General features: G+C 42.3%; 1 protein-coding gene across 2 annotated transcripts in view; it reads left to right on the forward strand.

Moving 5' to 3' along the window:
* The first annotated feature begins 9,272 nt into the window (after window positions 1-9,272).
* The window catches only part of OSBPL5 (oxysterol binding protein like 5), a 50,176-nt gene continuing 34,368 nt past the window's right edge, over window positions 9,273-25,080 (forward strand). The window contains exons 1-3 of one of the 2 annotated variants that reach the window (XM_010711054.3): window positions 9,273-9,453; window positions 15,220-15,293; window positions 24,513-24,593. In XM_010711054.3, the coding sequence (XP_010709356.1) occupies window positions 9,318-9,453; window positions 15,220-15,293; window positions 24,513-24,593 (291 nt within the window). In that variant the 5' untranslated portion in view covers window positions 9,273-9,317. The remainder of the gene's footprint in view (window positions 9,454-15,219; window positions 15,294-24,512; window positions 24,594-25,080) is intronic. The other variant, XM_031553442.1, reaches the window with a different exon arrangement.

Consider the following 25,080-nt stretch of genomic DNA (forward strand, 5'->3'; position numbering starts at 1 on the left):
TTTTTTTTGTTTGTTGTTTGTTTAAACGCCATTCTTTACTATTTCTAGCACGGAGCTGTAGGAAAGGTCAGGTGCAATCTATAGATGTGTTCTGCAGGACGCCCCTTTGTTCCTCTGCATCCTTCCCTTGCCCTCTCCTCCTCCTGTGTGTCAGTGCTGGTGTGGATCTTCATGTTTCAGTGTGCTGTGTGGTTAACTCGAGCCCTCCCCAGCTGTGACACCTTCACGCAACTCCAGACAGAGCTGTCCTTCTCTACCTTCCCTCCTCCCCTCCCCCCCACCTTCCCTCGAGTTTTCTGCTTCCATTTCTTGTATAAAAGAGTTCTTGTAGCTTGGCAGCATCGTTTTGTTCTACTTTGGCTTAATCTTGCTTGGATCCTTACATTCCATGACAAAAGACTGGTGTTAGTATAGATTAGTTATAAAGTGATGGGAAAAGTCCTTCTTCTGTGTTACATGGGTTTCAGATTTGCTGTTTTTTGTCAAGAGCTGCATTGCCAGGTTTGCTGTCCATGAGGTGAGGAGCTTGGATCATGCTTGGTCTTTCAAGGAGGAGTGTCACTGCCACTATTGCTACTATAACAGAAAAGCAATAGGAGAGGAAGAGGAATCTTTTCTATTAGGCTTTTCCAAATAATTACTGCTGGTATGTATTGGGTGCTCTTACAAACTGCTTGCTTACTGGGATTCTCCAGGGCTTCAGTTTCTGGCTGGTAATTCTCAGAAACAGCTGCTGTCTGACTTCTGCTGGGCATACAGCAACTGCAAATGGTAGTGGGGGCAACAGTATTGATACAGGACCAGTCACTGTCAGAAAAACTGTATCTGAGGCTGTATCAAAAGAAACGTGGCCAGCAGGGTGAGGGAGGTAGGTGATCCTGCCCCTCTGCTCTGTGCTGCTGAGACCTCACCTGGAGGACTGCATCCAGATTTGGAGTCACATGGACCTGTTGGAGCGTGTCAACAAGAGAGTCACAAAAATGATCCAAGGGATGGAGCACCTCTCCTACCAGGACAGGCTGAGAGAGCTGGGGCTGTCAGCACAAAGCAGAGAAGGCTCTAGGGAAACCTCTTAGCAGCCTTCCGGTATCTAAAGGGTGGCTATAAGAACAAAGAGGAACAGACTCTTTAGAAGTGGCTGTTGTGAAAGGATGAGGGGAAATGGTTTCAAACTAAAAGAGGGGAGGTTTAGACTGGATGTAAGAAAAAGTTTTTTATGAGGAGGGGAGTGAAGCATTGGTAAAGGTTGCCCAGAGAGGCTGTGGATGCCTCATCCCTGGAGACACTGAAGGTCAGGTTGGAGGGGGCTCTAAGCCCCTGATGTAGCTGTAGGTATCCCTGTTCATTGCAGGGGAGCTGGGCTAGATGGCCTTTAAGGGTCCCTTCCAACTCAAACGATTCCATGATGCTATGAAATGCATGGTTAAATTTCCATGTCATGTTGATTCACTTATCTCTTATTCCAGTAACATCAAAGGAAAGTAACATTGCAAAGAGTTTATCCCAGCTGCTTGTTTTCACCAGCAAAGTCTCAGCTAAGGTGATAGAAAAGGACAAACAGGGGTAGGCATGGAAAGGCTGACATCTTGAGAACCGAGTGTTGATTTCATTGTGCTTACTGTGTTGGCCTGTGCACAGTTTGAGTCCTCTGGGCTCGTTTAACACAGCATAAATTCCACCCTAAATGCTCTTTGTCAGTTGTCTAGTTTCCTTCCTCCCACAGAGATTTTTAATTAAAAATCTAGGACCAGAATAACTGCAGCACTGTATATTAACTACTGTCAAGAGTAGAAGAGTTTGATGCTCTCATCTCTGAGTCTCAGTGAAGTTTACGCAAAAAAATACACAGTGTATTAATTTCCTTCAGAATTTCAGGGAGAGCGGCTGCATCAGAGGAAGCATAGGTGGATGCTAAATTTAAACCACTGTACAACAGATCTTGGTATGCCACAGCGCCCAGAAGCCTGAAAAACTCAACAAGGGCATGTGAGGATCTTTGCAAAAATAGATGCACTTCCTTAAAATTTCTTCTGTGTTGTTTATTCAGCCCTCCTGGTGAAGGCTCCAGAGGTTTACAGCACCCGTTTGGATCTGATGGGGAAACAGTAAAGTAGAGGAGTGGAAAATTCTGCAACTGGAGCACCATGCCATGGGAAGCAGTCATTTCCCCTTTGCTAGGCTGTTATTCAGGAGTACAAGAGACAGATCAACTGTAGGGGGTTTGCAGTTGGAGTAATTGGGCGGAGACATAGTTGGGCCTTTCTGCCATACTGAAGTTACTTTCTTAGCATGAATCTGAAAACAGCGCAAAAGGACTTGGGATTTGCCTTGTCTGATTTGCCTTGTTACAAGGGAGCAATATTTCACAACAAGAGAGTACTGTCAGGAAGACACTATCAAGCATTAGCTTGGTATTTCCTAGCAATTGTGTGGTAGAAGCATAGCCCCAAACACATAGTCTTTTCTAGATTTAATAAAATAAAAGCAGAGGTGGATATCATAGAAAGCCATCAGAGAGGCTTGCAGTAGACCTGCTTCTTTTAAATGTCATTAAAGCTTGAAGTAGATTCCTTCCATTAAAGGGGAATATTATCTTATTATGCGACGTAGGTAGTAGCAATGTGAAGCTGTAATGATGCTTTTTAATATGTTCATTTAAAAGAAAATATCAAGACAAGAATTGACCTTGAAGATGTGACCTGCTTGCAAATAACTTAGCTGCACATTTATCCTAGGCCAAGAGTTCTTCTCATGGCCTTAAATCTCCAAGAGTTGTAGCTAAAGCAACTAAACAAATGTGTTGCCATGTACTTGGCACCATACTTCCCCTTACAGCACTGGCACTGTCCCAGTTTCTGTTTCCCCTGGTGTGAGACCAGTATCAGTCCACCAAGGCAACCCTCACTGCAGTGATTCTTGGTCTGTGTTGCAGGTAAAGGTGTGATTGTGTCTTGTATCTGCTTGCATCAACATTTGGACATATGTATTCAGCTATAGACACCAGTACAGCTGGACTGGTACAGATTTTGCTGACTTGATTTCTCAGATAACATCTGTAGCCTTACTGCTTATTCACATTGCTCTACTCAAGCACACATACCATCATTTTGAAGAAAATACACCTACAGCACCTTCTTTAGTTCTTTCTAAATTCTCTGCCAAGAAGTAGTGGTGATAACCACTAGAGTCCTTATCATCTATAGGAAACTTTAGTTTGAATAAACATAAAAACATTCCTAAGTAACACAGAAATTCAGTGGCAGAGATCCGGCTCCTGGACTTGTTTCAAAATATATCCTTACTGGAACTTCCTGGCATGTTGTGCAAAAAGCACTGATAGGTGCATGTGGTTGTACATTTTGTAGGTACAGTAAGTGAGACAGGATCTCTGCATTTAGCAATGAGAAAGACAAGTGGAACTGCTAAGTGAGGAGAGGCCCATGAGTGCTAGTAGGAAATTTAATATGCTGTCTTAAATTAATAGCTTTCAGCATAACAATCACTTTACAGTTCAAAGTCAAAGGAGGTGGATCATTATGCATCCATTTCAAAGATACACTTAATGATCTTCTTACTCTGAAGTAAACTGTAGCGTGTTTACAGAGTAAGTTGTGAGTGTTTGAAAACATGTGGGGACTGTATGTAGTACTTACTGTAAGACACAGACCCCATTTCTAAGCTGTGAGATTGCAGTCTTCCTCTTCCAACATGGCTGTAGTGATGGGCCAGTGTTTACATGCAGGAGGTATTTATCCAAACAGGTGATTCTGAAAATGAGGTTTTCCTACATGTCAAATGTGTTTTATACTTTTTGACTCTGCCTTCCACTGTCTTTGTCCTGAATTTGAGATCCCCCAGATGAATGGTCTGGAATAGCACTCTCCCCTGTGTGGGCATACTGTTCCCTGTTTCACCTCTAGTTGTGCTGCTTGTGGCCTTTGTACATCATACACACCACAGTGGAGCATCAACTGTGGGACACTTAAGTATGTGTGCCCCGGTGTATCTAAAGCCACAGATGTTTTGACCACTGTATATGAAAGAAACATTAATCAAGACGTCTTACGAAGAATTAAGGGAAGAAATTGTTTTGTCTCCTGTTTATTACATTTTCGTTGCCCAGCACAAGAAATGGTGGGCAGAGAAGCAGAAGGAGTTTGGAAAGGGATTGTTCCTCTGTCCTGGGAGAGAGCAAGAGCAGATTGTTGAGGGGGGATCAGGTAGGGATCTTCCATAAAAATAGCATGGGAGGCAGCCTTAAGGCTGTTCAAATATGTGAACACAGTTTGTAAGTATGAACTAAGCACACTCCTGAGCCAAAGCAGCTGAGAAAAATCCTTAGTGTTGCATGTAATCTTAATAAAGGAGTCTCTGGATCTAGCTTTCCATAGCTCAGTCCCATAGTTTGCAAATACGTGTCTTCAGCAACCTGCATGGTTTTATTTTCCATCTTGGGTATATCATCCAGCTGAGCAGTGTCCTTCAAGCTCGGCTATTGGAACACTCCTGCAGAGCAGATTTTACTGGATCCAAAGCATTGAAAGGATTAAAAGAGTGAGATTTGCCTGCCACTTGCTAGAGCTGGCTGTGGTCTAGGAGGAATGTACTAAAGCCCACCACTGTTGAGCAGCCTTCCCCTTGGAACACAGCATCAAAATAGCTGACCTCAAAAGCTCTGGGAAGTAGCTGGCACTTAATGAAACTTCACATGTTCAGATTCCAGCTAGCATCATGACAGCCCAAAACATTCAGCATGAGCCCAACATCTATGTTTGTCCTAACTAGTGCAGCTTTCTTAAAGAAAAGACTGCTTACATGAGTTTTCAGCCAGTTTTTATTTAACTGTAAGTAAGGGGGTTGGTTTTCCAGTTACCTAACTTATAAATAGGTATTTTATGAATAGTTTCCCAAGAGACTTCACAGACTTTCTGAACTGACTGGGAGTTCTTTAGCTGTTTTGAAAAACCAGCACTGCAGAACAAATAATTAACCTTAACTGAAAAGCTGCATTGCTATTTTTCCCCGTGAATAGTGGGGACTATAATAGCCTGAAATGTATCTGCCAACAATTTTCCTTCTGTTTTCATTCATGAAAATTTTACCTCCTCGGCGTTAATTGAATCAGGAAATGTCAATATCTTTAGATTTAATTTTCCTTATTGATGCAGATTTTGGAGTGAATGGCTGCTGTGAATACAAAATGTGATTTAATTTGATTTCTGGGAAATATTTAGTGACCACAAAAAGAGGAGGTTGCTAGAAGCACGTCTTGAATAAATTAAGAATCCCCCTAAACAGCACAGCATTCTTGAGAGTACTCAAACCCCTAATTAACTATTTATAGAGCATATTTCCAATTTATTTTAAGATGCTGAAGATGAGAGTAAGCAAACCAACCTACTCACCAGTTTGCAGAGTATAGGGGCAGGATCATCTCTGCACAGTGTTTAGCTGTGTAGTAATTATATATTAGCAACTTAAAAAATTTAAAGATAGATCCAGGAAAATTCCATTCGCGGAGCCTTGGGTCTGTTGCTAAAGGCCAACACTGTCTTCCCAGCAAGCACGAAGGGCTCAAAATGCAGTGCAGCCACACACAAGGCATCTCTGCTTCGTTGCATCTGTAGCTCTGGAGTCACAGCCTTTGCCCAAAACCAGGCTAGTGTTGGAAGGGAGGACACTGGCAGTTCCCATTCACTTTAATTGCAGCTTTGTGGTTTTCTGGGGAAATAACTCTTGCCACGTTGCTCTTGCCTGGACTGTACTGAAGCTACCTCTGAACAAAAGTACTGTTAGGCCATACCACTCACTTTTAAGTTCACCTCTTTCATTGTCCTGTGTTTCGTGGTAGCAGGCTTTCCACCTTCTGCATTACTTGGTTTAAAAGATCATAGAATCATTAAAGTTGGAAAAGATCTCTAAGATCATCCAGGCCAACCATCTTTCTGCTACCAGTATTGCCCACTAAACCACGTCGCAAAGTACTACATCTTCCCTTTCCTTCAACACCTCCAGGGACAGAGTCTCCATCACTTCCCTGGCAACCTGTTCCAATGCTTGAACACTCTTTCTGAAAAGAGAATTTTCCTCATATCCAACCTGAACCTCCCCTGGTGCAACTTGAGGCCATTGCCTTTAGTCCTATTGCTAGTTATGCAGGAGAAGAGGCTGACCCCCACCTTGCCACTGGTCACTGTCAGGTCACTGTAGAGAGCAATAAGGTCACCCCTGAGCCTCTTCTTCTCCAGACAAAGCAATCCCAGTTCTCTCAGCTGCTCCCCAGAAGACTTGTGCTCCAGACCCTTCACAGCTTCTTTGTCCTTCTCTGGACACACTTCGATGTTTTTCTTGTAGTGAGAAGCCCAAAACTGAACGCTTAACTCAAGGTGTGACCTCACCAGTTCTGAGTGCAGAGGGATGATCGTTTACCTTCTCTTGCTAGCAACACTATTCTGATACAAGCCAGGATGCCATTGGCCTTCCTGGCCACCTGTGCACACTGCTGGCTCACGTTCAGCTGAGCACTGACCAACATCCCCAGATCCTTTTCGTCTATGCAGCTTTCCAGCTACTCTGCTCCAAGTCTGTAGCATTACCTGGGGCTGTTGTGACCAAAGTGCAGCACCTGGCAAGTGGTTTTGTTGAACTTCATCCCACTGACTTCAGTTCATCAATCAGCCTGACCACGTCCCTCTGTAGGGCAGATTGACACTCCCCATCAACTTGATGTCATCTTCAAACTTTGTGAGAGTGGACTCAATTCCCCAGAAGATAAAGTAGTCTCAAAGACAGGGTTAGCTAGAAGTTTATTTCTCTCTACTGAATTATTTATTCCTATCTAAGCTCCAGTGAGTAGCTCACATTTATTAGTACATTTACTGTTTTACGAGCTGTCAGCACAAAAGGGCCAATCCTGACAGTCAGCGTGTTCAGTAGCTCTCCATATTCTCCCCTTTCCTTTAGTTTTATGTTCAGAACCACAGAAAAGAAAACCAGAAATGACCTGCACTGCAAACTCCGGGACTTTTAATCTAGCAAGACTAACAGCCAGCTAAATTCTTGCAGGAGCTGAAATGAAGATGTTTTTTTGCTCCTGGATTATGTGTTGGCTGTCTCATCTGCCAGATTTGGAGGGAATGCAAAGCACGGATGAAATTTGTTGCTTTGGGTTACACAAGGGATTTGGTTACGTGAGGGCAGTTTTAGGCCTACTGCAGTTCTTGCTCAATTTTGATTTTTTCCTTCTCTGTCTTCCCAGAGCTCCCATACAACAGAGGGTTTCTGTGAAGCATCTGTCATATCTCTGCATGGTAAATCTAGAAGCAGTGGAAAGGACTTACATTTGTATGTGCAGTCTGATCTGCAGCCTGCTTTTGCTCTGGTGTTGAGGGCAGCTTTGCTGCTGACAGCAGCAGGGGCTGGCTGCAGTTCTTCACTTACGTGGCTTGCATTACTGTGTGATGGAGGGATGCTGCTACTGCCACTTCAGTTCTGTATTGGGAATTCTCCACTGTGAGAGCTGTGTTTAAATGCTGCAGGGATGCTTTTTGCTGGTTACTCGTTCCCCAGCCTGCTCTCCACTGTATGGACCTGGGCCTGCTGCCTTCCTATGTGATTTGCTTATTCTTGCCAGATGGCTGCGTTCTGGGGAGACTATCTCACAGATCTGATTTTCCTCTAAGCCACTTAGGAGCAGCACCAGAGGCAGAGAGTTGAGATGGCCTTTCTGGAACAAGGGCAAGAAAATAGCTCAGTGTTAGCATTCCAAACCCAGCTGTTTAGATCTGGATTATTTTTAAATATTTTGTTTTGATACATGTAACTGGCTGTATTTTCCTCTTCTCTCTTTTTGTGATTTAGGTTATCTTTAATTCTGCTCTCCCATAAACCTGCTCACTGTGGTATCTGTGCAAACAAACTTTATTTACAATGCCAAATGTTAAGCAGCTGAGCTACCCAGCTGACATTACACATCAGCAGCACAGCTTTGCATGGCATGCTGAGCAAAGGGTTGCTTTGCTCTTAACAGCCCTCTCAGGTACACAGCGTCCTGGCATTCACATACAACACTTCCACCAAGAGTTCTTTTGAATGGCTGTGTGCTGCTGAATCTGAAACATCTTACATCAACTGTGCAAGGATGGAGGTGGCAACGCATTTGTGGGACGGTATCCTCAGAGCACTGCATAGGCTCAGCCTGGTGCTGTGTAAGATACCTCGTGCATACTGAGATACTTTGCCCTGGTCCTGCCTTCCTGAACCACCCCACGGCTCTGCGTCGCTTTCTCTGCTATGCTTTCCCAGTAGCCTGAAGCAGACAGGAAAGCTTGAAGGCTTTTTTCAGGAAATGTATCCCATCTCAAAGGGTTTTCCTTTACACAGGAAATCCCACAGGGAAGGAGCAGACCTGGTGTTTTGCAGTGCCAGCCCAAAGGCTGGGTTAGCACTTCTCACTGCATTTCCTCTGACTGCTCATGGGGAGAGAGTAGCGCTTGTAACTCAGGAAGGCAGCAGCCATAATATCTGTTTGTTAGGGCTAAGAAAGAGCTGCTTGTTGGATGGCTACAAAAGAATCCTTTAATTTCAGTCAGGATAGTCTAATGCATCAGCCAAGTGGTGGTAAAGAGGCCAGTACCACCCAGCTCTTCTGCAGGCTTGCATGGAGGCTTTGGAGACAAACGCAGAGCAGCCAAGTTTATCTTACTAATCAAAATACCCAGCTGATATGTCATTTTAAAGTAAACTGAAATTATTTATATATGCTGCAATAGTAAATAAGGACAGGAGTGACACTAGCTATTCTGTTCCAATTCCCTGCACACCTCTTGCCGCTACCTAAAGCCAATGCAGATGGTCGTCCTTCATGCAGCTTGGATGAAGTGCTAACTTTTGCAGAGCTGGTGCTAACACTGACAGAGTTACTTTTATGAAAGAGACTCCAAAGTCTTAAAAACAAACAGAAAAGAGGAATTTGAGCTGCTGTACACAGAGTTGACCCTGAAAGTGGCCATCACTGTGGATAGATCTTTGTATAGAAGAGGATATTCTGCTGCCTGGATTCACCACAGAGTAGTCTTGTTTCCCTGCAGTTTGCAAATAATGAGAGTCAGCAAATCAGTAATTATAGCCTCAAACTAATATCACTTTTTTTTCCCCCTTCATAGCTTTCTGGCACTCTATAAAAAGATCTGGCACACTACTTGGGATTAAGCAGCTTCGAAGCAGAGTCATCTGCGTGTGAAACTTTGATTTCCCATGTCTTGAAATTAACTGTTATTTCTATCTTTCCTTTTCAGAAAACCCCGACAGCTCATGCCATGAAGGAGGAGAACTTTCTTCGTCGCAGGTTCTCCCTCTGCCCAGCCTCATCCACCCCTCAGAAGGTTGATCCTCGCAAGCTGACGCGCAATCTGTTCTTCGGGGCCGACAATGATATCTATCCACTCAGTCCAGGTAGATTTCTGCTGTGTCAGTGCAAGATGTGCCGTGTCTTGTTTTTATCATACTGCTTTTCCAGCACATGTGAAACTCAGTGCAGAACCTCAGGTGCTTGACTGAAGTAGACTGTTTTTAGCACTCTGCCAGGAAACAAAAAGAAATGAGTTGATGTGAGAGTGAGAGAAAAGCTGTTCTTGCAACATGGGGATCACTGGATCCCATGCAGTGCTATTTTCATGGTGCTACTTCACTGCCATGGTGTTCAGTGAGAGCAGAGGACATCAGAGTTGATGTTTGCAACCATCTGAATACAGCATGGCCTCACATTTCAGAAATGAGTAATGTTTTCAGGCAATTCCACTCTGAGCACTCGATACATTTCACCCTAAATACTGAAATCTTTTAAGCTATCTCCTGGGCCCTGTTGCAAATGTTTAATGCCAGGTTTTCCTGTTTAGATTTAGAGTCCAGGATACATATTACAAGAGGGCTTTTGTAGGTAATGCTCTGTAAATTATTACTGCAAGCACCAAGAATATTGACGTTGCAGAGAATGGCAGACTGGCTTTAAGCGTTCTCTCTGTCTTTTGTGCTTTGATTTTGTTAGCACCCTTTTGAAGAAAATAGGGCGCACGTTGTTGTTTCAGAATCTTTAGCTCACCATAAACATACAGGTCTTTCCTTGACTGCAGTCTGCAAATAATGCTTCTGTTCCAGCCTGTACACAAGTGCTGCAGGGAACAGTCACAAGTTCACAGAGCTGTCATTCACAGTTGCTATGTCAGTGCTAAATAATCAAATCTCACAGCACCTTTGTGAGCTGATATCTGGAGAAAGAACACAGCATGTTGAAAAGTTTTAGTTTTCATGTAGATGTAGCACCTGGCAGACTCTCTGGGCTTTGGAGAGTAGAACAAAACCAGGTCTGAGTTTCCTAAGTATCTTTAAATGCAAAGGTTTTGAGGGCTTCTGACTTGGCAGGTATTTCTATTTTTGGATGCTTGTCTCAAGGCAGTGAGGAACCAATTTTGAACAATGCTGACTAATCCTTGCTGTTGAGGTCACTGAAAGCTTCAAAAAAGTCTTGGTAGTCTAATGGAAAACTTAAAATGAGACACCTACAATCTCATACATTACAAGGTACTAATTTCCTGACTGGGGTATTTCAGTGCTGTAATAATCTTCTAGACACCAGGGAAAGTTGATCATGGAGGGATTAATCACTTCCTCAGTTTCCCATGTCACCTCATTTCTCCTCAAACTCTGCTGACAGCCGGCTCAAAGAGTGTGCTAGGCTCAGCAGAACAAGTGCCTTGAGTGCTAGAGTAACCTCCAACACTGGTGTCAGCAACGGAGGCAGCCCACTGTAATGTAAAGGAAGGGCATATGTCACAGAGATGTAAAAAAGAGAGAATATGTAAAAGAGAGAATATGTAAAAGAGAGAATATCCCCGTGAAACAAATAAAAGCTACCACTTCAGCCAGGGGATTCCTTGCAGAGTCTGGGTTTTTGTCTAGCCTTACATTTTTAACTCCTTTCACTTCTTCCCTGGTCCCCACAGAGCTGCTTCATCTCTTTGTGTTGCTAATGTTTTCCATAAGAAATATTCATCATTCTTCATATCCAGTTGCCATTTCCCACAGTGGGTTCTTCTTTAACTCCTTTCCAGATTTAGCTGCTTTCCCTCCCACCTTCTCCATGTCCTCTGAAGGATGCTGTTATGACTACAGATAAGCTGCAAGTCTGCATCCATGAGCTGAATTCAACATTTCTGTCCCTCACTTTTCTCTCTTGTTTTACACAAGTTTTGAGTTCTGGAGGGTTTTCCTGTTGTGCTTTCTGGCCCTGGTGGTTCTCTTTACAGAGGCACGGGGCTGGCTGTATCAGGTAGGGGCTGCAGAGTGCAGTGAGCTCCTGCCACACTGTAGTGCAATGTGAGGTGGCTGGAGCGGCAGGTCTCAGTGCTTCAACACCTAGAATTAGTCCTGCAACAAGCAAGGAGTGCAAGTAAATAATTCAGTGAGATGGGAGTGACAGACTTTACACCTCGGGCAAGATATGCCACAGAGGTTCTGTACAGTGAGATAATTTTTTTAAAGGAAACATATGGAAAAGCAGAGGTCACCATCTCAAATAACACTTCTGACTTTTTGTCTCTTGCTTTCATACATAAATGATAGTAATTACGGTAACTAAAAGAAATTTGAAGAAAACGTTCCTTTTTAGAAAGTCTGCAAAGTAGGGAGACATGAGTTCCTTGCCCATGTCTTTCTTTCATGCAGCAGTAATGGGAAAGACTCTTCTTCTCTTGCTCAGAAGGAAGGACATGTACTGACGGAGTAGCTAAAAGACTTTTAGGGAACCTCTCTTTTTGACTAGGCTGGGACACACGGAGCCTTTAAATAAAAGTTCAGATTAGCCTAGCTGCATCTGAAGAGCTGCTCTTTAATGAACATGGAAATTTTACAGTGATAGATACGTGGAATTGAATTTCAGTCTGGCATATATATTGGGCCATGTGGCTGACATTTGCTGCATTCGCGGCATCAGGGCCAGTTTTATTCCCAATAGTTTTTCCACACAGCAGATCCCACATTTTCTCTTGTAGTTACTTTATCAAAAAAAAACATTAAAATAGTAGTTCATGCTGTGCAGAGCTAATCTCCAACTCCTCAACAACCCAGTACTTCTACTTCATCTTACCATTGATCAGCTATGTTTATTGTGTGATGCTTTATAAAGAGGAAAGGCAAATGCACCCATAGGATGGATGCACAGCAGAAAGCAGAATAAAAGAAACAGTAACTTTTCTGGAAAGGAATTGTGTATTTATTTTTCCTAAGCCTGGCAGTAATGAGATAAAGGAAGATATCAGGAACTCAACTCTGTAATCATAAGACTGAAGTGTTGGCAGTTGTTTTTTTTTGCAATGTGGTGAACATTTTTTCCGTAAGCATTGTTGATTCCCTTCCTGGAATCCTGTTTATTATTTGGCACAATACTACTTGGCTACTTTGTGGAGGATCTTTCTTAGCATGCCATGTTAGCTGCCAGCACTTGAAGATAAAAGAGATAAAAGAGCCTGGGTGCTATTTCTGTCACGAGCGTTATGTTTTCTTGATCAGGGAGATAAGAACTTCAGCTTCTGTAGCCTGCTGATGTTTAGCTCCATTTATGTTTTTATGTGGTTTCCTATTTATTTTCTTGAGACAGCTATGTCTGTCATGCTCTGGGTGGAACTCCCTTTTGGGCTTTCTGTGCACTTAGCTATGTACGTGGGAGTCTGAGAAACACATGGTTTCAATGAAGCTTTCTTTCTAAATAAGGGCTCTCTCCCTCTGCATTGCTGCAGCAAGACTGCTTGAGACAGTTGAGAGAGCTCCCCTCCGAAAAACTGCCATGCTCTCTCTCTCCTCACAAGTGTCAATCGACAAATGGATTTGAAATAAGAAGCCGGAATATACTGCTTTATAAATGTATCTTACAAATCCTTCTAAACTCTATGACTAAGAGTTGAGAGTTACATGTTCCCACTTTTCATGAAGTCCTATGAGATAGAGGGTCCAGAACCGCACTAGCACCTAAAATCCTATTTAGGTGCAAAATCCTTTTACATGCATTACTAAGAGAAGGAAAAGTGTGCAACATTTTTTTATGGGTACCAGCCTGGAGCTAAACGTAATTGAAGAAATGAGATATAATAAAGATAGGTTTGAATTATGTTATGTTAATAGATGCCTTTCCCTTGGAGCTGGCAGCAGCTGACTCCTACTAACTTGAACTTTGAGGCCATATGTTACTTACCCATACATGAGCAGAAAAAAACTCTTCATGGGAAACAAGTACAGAGGCTACATGACTTTGAGAGTTTGTTCTAACCTCCTCTGCCTCCATCCAGGAGAACATATAGAGAAAAGAGTAATCAGAGAAAGAGAAACAGAGTCTTGATCCATGCCAAGCAGAGCTTGTGACTGTCTTGCGTGTTCAGGCAGCACCAGGGGGCCGTCATGTATCCTACCTCTGGGGGATTTCTCCCACCCGAGCACCGTAGGTTTGCAAGTGCTTTATCTAGGGCTGAGCGTTGCAAGGGGAGAAGTGATGGTTGAGAAACGAGGTTGGGGTGCAGGTTCTCCTTCTTGCACCGCCTTCCTGCATGCTGGCATAGGTATTCCCTCTGCTTCAGTTCCCATGTAGGCTGGGCATGTGCCATCCGTATTCTCCAAGGTCTGGGGATGTCTGCTTTCTGCGTGGGCACGGCTGTGTGCACGTTGCACAGTGCGACACATGCCACAGGATGAGAAACCTGTCTGAAGGCCCCGCACCTTCAGCCACCTTTTGGAAGGTTGAACAGCTTCTCCTGGGGAAAACTGTCCCTAAGAGCTGTTTTCAATTGTAAAGCTGATGTGCCAAACTGCCAGTTAATGGCTGTAGGAAGAGCAGGTTTTTTGTCCTGTCTCTGTGTGGGTGAAATCCTCTAGCACAGATGTAATCCCAGCTATAGCTGGATGTTCTTGTTCTCCAATGTGTCCCATAATGGAAGTGCAGAACATGACTAGGATGATATTTATTTGTCAATAAACTTTGATGGCTAGCTTTTCTAACATTGCTTAGCTTCATATAAGGCTTCTCCAAAAGCTTCCAGAGACGTTGTGACTTCTGCCACATCTGTGACAACTTCTGCTTGACTTTGAGAGAATCAGTTTTCCTTTGCTGGCTTTGTATTTGGTGCTGTTTCCAAGACTTGCCCACACAATGTTTAAAAACATTTTTAACAGTTCCCTTGTTTGCAGTGTGCTGTGAATGGATTGCATTTCAATGTCTTGCTGGTTCTGAAGCTGCAATTGCTAACGATCTTGTGGAGGAAACTATATTGCAGTTGGATAACAATGACTGCCTTGGCACTAAAAAGCTAGCCTCATCAGATGCTATTTTTTGACTATTAAATAGAAGCTCTAGGCTTTCTCTTACTCTAAATACATTATTACAGTTGGCAAAAAGAACAGAATTTATCGCTACATTTTATTGCTTAGAGAAAGACCAGACATGTTCATACTAGTATATAATGTGTATAATGCACTACAATTTTAGTATACTTAGGTAATGGAAAATACATTTCTCTGCAATGATGGGAATATCACAGTTAGTAAATAGTACTTATTAACTGAATGTGTTTCTTATTTTAACAACTAATTTGGTCCAAAGACATGGGTCTTCTGCAGTATTTTATTCTACTAATTATGTCTAGATGCTGTTCTGTCTTTTGTAATATTTTGTGATCATGGTTATTATTTCTCAAACAAAGCATGCTATCAATTGCATCTGGGTGCAGTTGCCAGATACTGACCAAGGAGGATAACATATTGAATAACTGCTTATTAACTGAATTCCATTCATTAGTTGCATTGAATGAAGCATGGGGAATGTAAGGAAACCCAGGCTATGGTAATGTAATTAAAGACTTCATCATAACACAGGCACACAGGACAGCTGGTTAAGGATGCACAACCAACCTTATTTCTGGTATTTTCCAGCCTTTAAATGCTGGACTTTGAAACACCATATTGGTTTACCTTAATGTTTTCAACCTTAAGTTTTAAACAACACTTGTTACAAAGTCCATGCATGTGGACCCAGGATATTTGTAAGATCCCTCTCTGTGATCTTGGTGCGCCTACTTTTGCTCCTCTTGCTTGCTATTAGCAGTAGCCCTTTGAGGACCACAAGTCACCATGATTTTGCACAGAAATTCTCTGTTTCTGAATTCCATTTCTTTGCTGCAGGAAAAGATGTGGAAGGAAACAGCCCATCGATGCTGAAGGATGAGACTCCGCAGACACCAAACTCAGTTAGCAAGGTACTGTGGGATAGGGTTGCATCCCTGGTCTTGCTTTCATTTTTTCTCTGTCTCAGTTATTAAGCCTGCTTACTATCTTCTTTTTTAAAGTTATTGAGAAAGCCCCTCCCTTTGTTTCTGCAGGAGCTGAGTGTGCATGTTTTGAGAGAGAAAAAAAGGAGTATTTTGGGATGTTTGTAATGTCATAGGGAAGCCTATGTTTTCATCTGCCTTGATAGCACCTGCCACAACAGAATGTTGTTTATTTGAGCCTCATCTAACGATGTAATTAGATGTGAATAATTAGAGTGGAAAGGTTGATTTTGTCAGCTGAGGTGTCTCCTGCTGTTTTTGATCAGCAAAGCAATCATAAAGCTTAATCGTTTTGGAAGATAAAGCTGTAATATTTAATGTGTTGCATAGCATCTGCAACTGAGAATTGAGATTCTGGGAAAAAGCTCTAAGAATTGGTGTAAAAAGAGAGGAACACAAACTAACCAAATTTTCCTGAGCACAGCATGTCCATCAAATCTTTTATGGAGAGGTGAACCTGGATCTAAAAACTCTGGTGTGAACTTTGATGTTCAAAACCTCACTCTACGTCTAGAGTTGCTGAGTGCCTGGTTTTGAATTCCTGTAAGGATGCCATCAACCTTTAAATTAGATCTGGCTTTGAGATTCATATGCAGGCTTTTTGGGCTGCAGCTCCCTAATGTGTTTCTGGAGGGCAACTAGAAATAGAAGCAAGGCCTGTTAATAAATTTTTAACTCCATTTATTCAACTTTGAGGCTATAAAATGCAAATGACACCAGCAAAAATGAAAATATAACACAAAAGAGGCATCTGGAGACAAACTATTTTTTATAATACACAAAAACAGAGTATCTTCAAACACATTTGCCTATGCTTGTCTGGAGCTCACTGGGATGCTCAGGCAGAGGTCAGCATGGGGAGATGGTGATGAGAGAAGCTTCAGGAGTGTGCAGCAAGGGCTCATGTGCATTTTCCCTGCTTTTGCTGGATCCTGGCAAGCTGCAAACCAGCCTTGCTTTTGCATTTTCAGGAAGCTTCCTGATGGCAACCCAGCTGCTGGCTTTTCCTGGCAGCAGGGAAAGCATAGGACTAAAAGACTGCATCCAGGGCAGTTTTTGAGGATAGATGTTTTGCATGCCTTAGAATAAATGGTGTTAAATTCACAATGAATTAGGAATGTAAAGGAGGACATTTTCTTTTTATCTCTGATTTGAAATCGGTCAGCCTTGCCACAGGACAGAAGTGCTGTTTGAATGGGAGTTTGGCTTCTGAATGGGCCAGAGCTAGCTTTCTCTTTCCTGCCTCAAAGTTCTGCATAGTCACCCAGTGTTGGATTCAGATGCTGGCTGTAGTGACTTTCAGCCTTGCTGGACCTGTGTGCCATTGCCTGTCACTCTCACTCCACATTGCTTTGTTTATTGTATACTGCTTGGTCCTTCTCTTCCAGCCAAGGAGCTTCTCTCCTCCCTTGTTTTGCAATGTTAGTGACAACAGAGAGCCCCTATTGTGATATGTCTTGTACATTAGAAGTTTAGACAAAGTGATCTTTGAGCTGCTTGATATTTCACTTTTTGTATCCACTCAGCTTTAAGTCTATAAAATGAAACCTTACATCCAGAAGTCCAGAGCTGTAGGTCAGGGATCTGTCATGGCATTTCACTTTAAATACAGTGATTCCACCTATTTTAACCAATGGAAAAAGTTTGTGCTAATTAGGTCATATTTAGATTCCCGACTATTGGGAGGGAATGATTTTTAGAAGTTTAATAGTAGGGCGTGCAGGTTTAATTAATGGATTCAGAAGTGAATGTACTAGATAAAAGATCCGTGCCATCAATACTTACCCTTCATTTGCCACAGAGGATGTAACAGACCTTGTTGCAAATCAGTATTCCTTCAGCAGTGGTATTTCAATATGCCACAACGGATCGACTCTTCTCACCCAGCAATGAGAAGGAAATGAAAACTGGTTGAGTTCTTTGGTCACACAGCTGGGGCTTAGGGGACTTTGCTTCTCCAGCTCTCACCTGGAGTTCTTGTGTTTCTCCAGGCAGATAAATTGTATTTCTGTGTCCCATCTTCATCAGGGACATGGAAGATGTTCCACGCTTCACACATACCCACACTCTGCAGTGGGAGCAGGCCGCAGGTTTCCCATATTAGCAGGCGTCGAGCAGGACATTCCATAACAACCCTATAAACCTTTGCCTTCTGAACACGCTGCACTATGCTTGAGCTCTTAGATGGCCTGAGAGTCTACTGCAGCGTCTCCTGTCCTTATATCTGATACTGGAACATTCCCTTACAGTATGTTTGCAGAGTTCTTAGTAATACATATTTTTAATGGCAGTTGTGGCTTTTCAACTCAATTTTTATTAAAACAAATTTATGGTGCAGTTCAGCTACGCATTGCATTGCGTGTCTTTCATCTCCTTTTAACAAGAACAACAAAAGGCTATTTATTTCAGATTGCTGCTCATATTATCTTCTATTTTTCAGAGCCCTTTAGCCATGTAGTTTGTGCCCAGAGCTCACGGAGCAGTGTGAAAGAAAGGCAGAGCAGCCTTGAAGCTATTCTCTAGAACTAGGAAAAGCCTCTCTCATGATTTGCCTCATTCACCATTGTTAGCATCCTTTAGGACTCTTTTCATTGCAGGGTGCAGCATTGCATCTTCTCTCTTTTTTTTTTTTTTTCCCTTCCTGTGCTTAACTCTTTAATTCTACTGTCTGGAAAGCAGCTGGGATCTTTCAATATGCACTCAGTGCATACTGAAATAAAATTGCAGTTTATTTTAGGGGACCAATCAGAAAAAACCTTGAAGCTGGCTATCAGTGGTATCTCACTCTTTTAATTCCCACACTAATGCCACAATGAAGTCTAAAATTATCACTCTGTAGGAGTGTGGTTGTTGCATGCACAGTTACATGACGTATGGCAGGACAAAGCTTAGATTACTTTGTTCATCGTGAATGAGTTTTTCCACATGACAGAATAGTTCAAGACTTCAGTGTGTGGTTTTTAATTTGAAATATGAATTCAAGGAATCTATTTTAGCCGTAAAATAGTTTTGAACAACTCATACAAGTCACTTGAGACTTAATAAGGCTATAAATGTCTCAAGCTCACCCTTATGGTTCCTTGAATCATGCTTTTATCTGTGGAGTTAATTTCAGCCATGCTTGGAACTACCACAGAAGATCATTCACACCTCTGGCAGCCTACAAAGGTGCCTTTCCTCCTGGTCTCCGTTAGGCAGGAAACTAATGAATCAGTTGTCAGAGAGAGAGATCCAGAAGCTGCAGGAATCAGCGGTGAGAATTGCCACTGTGTGCTCAGCACAGCTTTAGTGGAGAGCCTGGCCCTTCCAGATGGTCTTACATTAAACCAGACCCTTACTGACATTTCATTAATGTAATTTATGCTGTATGCATAATATTTTGGAGCTAGTTATCTCTATCACAACTTATGTGCTGCTCCTGTGCCCAGGAGCTTCTTCAATTGCTGTTGGCCATGAAGGATTTTGCAGCTGACTGCAGGTGAGCAGAGACGCAGCCTGGAGTATCCGGGGAAAATTGAATTGAAGATGAATGGGATTTTTTTACTGAGACAGGAAGTGTGGAGCATCCCTAACTTATGGAGATGCATACCAGCCCTGACACTCCCAGGTACCTCACAGAGAGCAATGTAGAGTAATAACTGATTGCATTGCTTTCAGAACTGGAGTCTCAGTGTTGATAACTTTGGGTAAGCTACAGTACTCCTGTCATGTCACCTGTAGTCCATGGTGACCAATTCCTTCCTCTGGTGTGCTTGAGGTGGGGTCAACAGGGATGCTAAAATTGAAGCAATTTATTAAACAATTAAGAATAGTAGATTTTAAGCTCAAAGTCCAAGTTTTCCATTTTTCGCTTCCTCAATTTGCTTAAGCTCAGCCTAGGAACAAGAATAATAGCGACAGTTAGAGGGGAAAGCAAAGCTTTGCTACATGTTTCTGCTTAAGAATTCAGTTGTGGTCAGTGAAACAGCCATCTTTTTCAGTGTGCAGCTTTCTATCTCACCTAAATTGTTTTTTAGATATTCTAAACCTGCCAAATATTCTTCCCAAGAATGGCTCACTTAAAAGGTTGTATAGCACTCCCACAAGTTCTGTGACTTTTTCTTTGATTACAATAATCTGACACAATGGAGCAAAGCACTCCACTAAACATTAATATAACTTGAAATTCTGAGTTGCTTGTGTAGCTGACTTTCAGTGATGATTTTCCCTAGATATTGCTGTCACTTCATCTATTTGTACAGGGTTTGCAATTTGGGCTCATTATTGTGCTATCACAGTGTTGTAAACACAGTTATTGTGTCTTCATAATGTTGCTGAAATAAGTTGAATGGTTTTTGCAACCAGAAAATTGGAGGCAAATATTATTTGATTTGCTGTAAACCAGCATATTAATTGAAGGGCAATCCTTCCAAATCAAAAGCTTGTTTATCAGTAAGAACCATTCCACTGACTCTGGTTGCTCAGATGAGCTGTTAGCTATCATTTTATGATGGAACTGCCTATAGGAAATTGAAAACCAAGTTGTTGAAATGGGATTGAAGTATCTGTGAATATTTACATCAACAGCAAGAAGCTGTTTCACCTTCAGTGGGAAGGTGAACGCCTCCCACTGAGCTCCACTGAGCTTTCCAAGGTGTTGATGTTACTTCAGGAGCTTTTGCTTCATTAGCTTTATTTCTGCAGTAATACAGATCTGTAGCAATTATAAGTGGAAAAGACACGGGAGAAATTGCACCTGAGCAGGGATTTGTCTCCCATGTGCTGACTATTTTTGCTTTTATGAAACATAACTTAGGACCACAGCTGCTTTTATTCTGCCTTCAAATTCCCTTCTAATTTCATCTTTCTTTCATTTGGATACAAGAAAGAAAAAAGCAACTTGTGACCAGTGCTGTTAACATGTAGGCCATGGCCTGAGAATGATTCTATTTAAGTGTTTTTGACTTGAGGTAATTCTGACTGCCTCCCATTACATATTTTTTGTGAGTTTGTCCCATGCAGCAAGGATTGCTTATTCTACATAAAACAGCATATTCCTCTTGCTATTAACCAAGGCACTGTGGGCTGGCAACTCCCACACCACAGAGTCAGTGGAAGGTTTTTTTGTTCCTCTTGGCAATGCAGGCAGCAAAAGACACCGTACCAGAATCAGTTGTGAGGACACTGTAATGCCTTCTTACAAAGCCTAGCAGGAGCATGAGGGTACAGTGACAGCTGCTAACTATCAGCAGCAGATCCCAGGAGCTACATAGCTGAGATGAAAGGCAACAGAGACTTAACAGGGATCAGAAGTTGTCCCTGAGTGTAGTATATCCCATCATCACCCAGCAAGGTCATCACTCGCTTCTGGAAGGGACAGGTCTGCTTGGAAAACTGTCAGTGGCAACACCTTCCACCCTCACAACTGCTGTGACATGCTTTGCAAAAGTTTTTTCAGATTAACCATCTTCTAGCCTTAGGATAAACAGCAGACAGAAAAACACTGTTTTTGCATTAGAAAGTAGAACTGTTGTTGTTGTTGTTTGTTTTGTTTTGTTTTCATTTTAAAAAGGACACCAATTCCCTATCCTCCCACTGTAAAACTGCTTCTCTCTGGGTAATATTATTTGCATTCTGTTGCAGGGAGGTGGGGGTCAGATTCTGATAACTGGCACAAGCATTATCCCAGTGTCCTTGGCAGAATTGCTGTGATGACAAAAGGCTTGCTTCTCTTGGTTTCCTAGCAGACTGAGGATGGTATGTCGACAGAAGGGCATCATTAAATGCTTTTGATAAGAGCTAGTAGCTTAAGGCCCTTCTGTGTTTTGAGGATCTTTGCAGACGATGGCCTGGATTTACTGAACCACAAGGTACAATTGAAACTATTAAGATAGCTTCGTGTAAAAGCATGAAATCATGTTATTTCATCTCATTTAGCAGGTTAAACCTCTAAGAACTGTGTGGTGCTCTCAGCAGCATGGAGACTGCAGAGAGGGACTATGGCACATAGAGCTGGTGCTGGAGATCCCACCTGTCCTGCAAAGAGGCAGGAACTTCAAAGCCAGAGATGCAGTGCTTTTCACTCTGTGGAACTGGAGATCACCTGCACGCAAAGCATTGTTTAGGATTTGTGATCACGAATCCCTGTCAGCAGAAAAAGAAGCAAAGCTGGCAGGCAGAAGCAGCCAGTTTGCCTAATAAAAAAGTATCTGGGGAACAATCAAGTTTCTGAAAACAGAAGTCCCAAGTCAAGCTCATCTGGAAGCTCTGTCTTGCCTTCTAGTTACATGGTTTGATTTCAGTAAGATTTGTTCTCCCTTCATAAAACTTGGACATGTTATAACAATCTTGGGGAGCTGCACTATCTGTCACACACTGCTTTCTTCAGCATTTGGGGGGCAGGGCAGCACAGAATTATGCCTAGAAATTCTTCTGCAAGCGGTGAGAGACTTAAGCTACTCCCATCCATTCCTAAGCCCATCTTCACAAGCACCATTTCTGTAGCCAGGTTTTCATTTTCAGACAAGGTTAGCAAATTCAGCACGTCTGGGCACGGCTCAGACATGGGGGTGGCAGTGCCCCTAAGAAACAATGCAGCTGTTCAGGAGCCCATTGCAGCCCCTGCAGGGCTATAAATCCTGCTGCTTTGACCAAGTGACCAATTACTCATTTGTGATTACTTCAGACAAGTTTCATTGCATTTATTGAGTTCCTAGAGGTGCTGGCATAAACAGAGACTTTCCCTTCACGTGCTGTTGTGCACTGGGGCTTTGCAGCATGCACAGCAGCTCCCAGGTAGCATTGGGTTTGTGGTGTCCCTGGTCACCGAGCTGCAAGCCAGCTGCCCTGAAGAATGGAATCAGTGTCTTTCTGTTTTGCTTTTGTCTCTCCCTGGTTTTGAAGTCCTGTGGTTGTTTAACTCTGATTTTAGCCTGACCTAGAGAGACTCCAAGGAGGAGGCTGGTGAGGCTGGCAGAGTTGTGACAGTGCCTCTGTGTTAATGTCGGCTGCCCATGAGCAGCAAGTTTAGAGCTCAGGTTGGCATGGTTAATGGAAGTTGTCAGAAGCCTTTCTGAATTGAGCTTCAAGATTTCTTCAAGCCAAGTCTGTGAGGGGTCAAATTTTTATCCTTTAAGTAAGTGCTTACATGTAATTCTTCAGAAAGCCAGTGACTTTAGCTGATTTTTATTAATTAAGCACAAAGCATTCTTTGTATCCTGATGTTCTGTAGACACCTGAGCAGCATTTCCTAGAATCACACAGACATCTGTGCTTATTATGCTTCTCACGCTGGTTGATGAGGAATGGTACACAGTGTTTCTCTGTGTGTCTGATCTCTCAGGTTGGAGGCTGTGAAATTACCAATAAACAGTTGGCTCATGATTGTATCTCAAGGACAGGATGTTCTCTCTGCTAATTGGGAGAAAGGGGGAGAATTCTTCTGACCCCTTCCATAGGACACGTCTCAAACCATGAAAGTATAATCTCTCAATCATTCCAGAAGATTCTTGCTCAGAGGCATTTAAGCACTTAGAAATGTTTCCTCATAAAGAAAAGCTAATAACATCTCTCTCAAATGTCTACCAGTGCCCTTTGAAATGTGACAAGGACCCCGTGGGCACGATTCTCTGCTCTGCTGTCTTATCTGTGCAATGGTTCCCACTGCAGATTCTGAACTTTTACACTGCACTGAAGTCCCATGTGCAGAAATATGAAAGATGCATGAGTCTGTATTGCAGGTAGAGAAAGCTGGTTTACATTTCTACTGAGACAAAAATGACAAATATTGAGTATTTTGCAGGAGCCCAGAGCTGGTATTTTCCCTTGGTGGGCCCACTGCAAAGTGGACTTGGATTGGGCAGTCAAAGTGGAGGTTTCACTGGTCTCTACGCTTTCACAGAGTTTTCTTTCCTTTATGTATTCTGAAGTGTCACGTGTAGTTTTGCTTTCAGTGAAAGACTGGTGTGTGTATGTAAGAATGGGTGCTACGTTCTATAGTGACCCTGGCTCTGTTGCAAACTGAGGTTTCTACCCTTAATTTCCAGCCCTGCATCACCCAGAAAGAATTTTGCACTAGAGATGTTCATTTGAGGATGCATCCTCATCTCCCTTTTGTGCTTCTGCCACAGTCTCCAAGGCACAGCTGATGGTCTGTTTGCTGTGATCTGGTCTGTGTGTTTTTATCTAAGCCATGTGTAAATTTGTAGATGAGAACTGTATTTTATGTATTTTATCATTTTGCTGTCAAGCTCATTGAATCAAGTCAACTAAGAGCTGAATTTTTTTGTAAAACCATTTTATAATAGGAGAGACAGTGTCTGACCCCAAAAGATCACAGTCTGAATACATCAGACACATGAAAGGTTGGAAGAAAAAGAAGTACAGAGACAGATAGTAACTTCCCTCAGGTCACTTAGGAAGTAGCAGAGACTGGACCATGCTGTAATTCTCGTGCCACTAGCACTCTCCAGGTTTAGTCAATTTGCTGACAGTACCTATATGAGTTACCCTTTCTAAGTGTACTTTATTTTAGGAACAGTAATATTGTGACCCTGTCTAACAAAGTAAAGCATTTTTCAGCCCATCAGCTCAAACATGAGATCAGTCTTCAGCCTCTGAAAATGAATTTAAACAGCACTGACAGTATCAAACATGATCTGAAGTGACTATAAATTTTGTGCCTGGCTTCTTAAGGCCAGATGATGATGATTGTCTGTATGATCTGTAATGTGATTAGGTCATTTCTTGCCCACTCGTGTTCCTGGATATTTCAGCTGTGACAATGTAATTAGCAATATCAAGTCTAGTACTGAAAGATTTCTACTAGCTTTTGTGTCTTCTTTATCCCAGTAATTGAAATGCTGTAAGAATGGACAAGGTGTTAATCACTGAGAATAGGGGTTTTGGTTTGTTCTTACCAAGATTAATGCCTACTTGGGAGAAATATGAAGAGTATGGGAAATTTTCCAACTAACTATGAATATAAAGAGGAGATTTGGAGCACACTGCATATATGCTGTTTCTGAGCCCATCTGTAGTTCTGCTGCTGAAGTCTGCAGTCAGCTCCTTCATGGATCCTTGGAAGGTATAAATGACCCTCAGTAGAGCTCTGCATGACCATCTTTGTGTCATTTCATTCCTATTTTCTCTTTTCCTCTTTTTTTTCAGATCGAATATAAGTTTTGCAATGGATCTGACAAAGAGTGTGTGTCTCCCACAGCCAAATTCACTAAAAAGGAAACACTGAAGGTATGTGCAAAGCAGCCAAGTCAGCATCAGCTGACTTTCTTTTACAAAAGTGGTACCTTTCAAACAAACCTCTGGGAATTCTTCTGAGTCATTTCCCAAGTCCCAAAAAAGCCTCTGACTCTTTTAGGAGTCATTCTATGCCACAGGCATTGATGAGCTTTATACAGGATTAGGTTATATATTGCAAACAGAATAAATCAGTGTAATTATCTTGCTCTGTTCTTATGCTCCAGAGCCATAAGGCATATCAAGAGGGCTGTAATGCTTCATTGGTCTTGTTAGGAGGGGCATGCCCAGGCAAACTAAGCATATTATCTCTTGAACACTTGTTTGTCTCCCAAACCAAAAGTATAAATAATTTGATTTGGGTGAAATTAGATTAAATCTCTTTAGTTTGAGGGGTGAGGAGAACTGAGTATTCAGCCTTCTTACATTCTCCGAAAAGTAGAAAAATCAGTTTACATTTAGTGAAACTTCATAAGCAAAG

The sequence above is a fragment of the Meleagris gallopavo genome, chromosome 5 (assembly GCF_000146605.3).
Source record: "Meleagris gallopavo isolate NT-WF06-2002-E0010 breed Aviagen turkey brand Nicholas breeding stock chromosome 5, Turkey_5.1, whole genome shotgun sequence".
Lineage (NCBI taxonomy): Eukaryota > Metazoa > Chordata > Aves > Galliformes > Phasianidae > Meleagris > Meleagris gallopavo.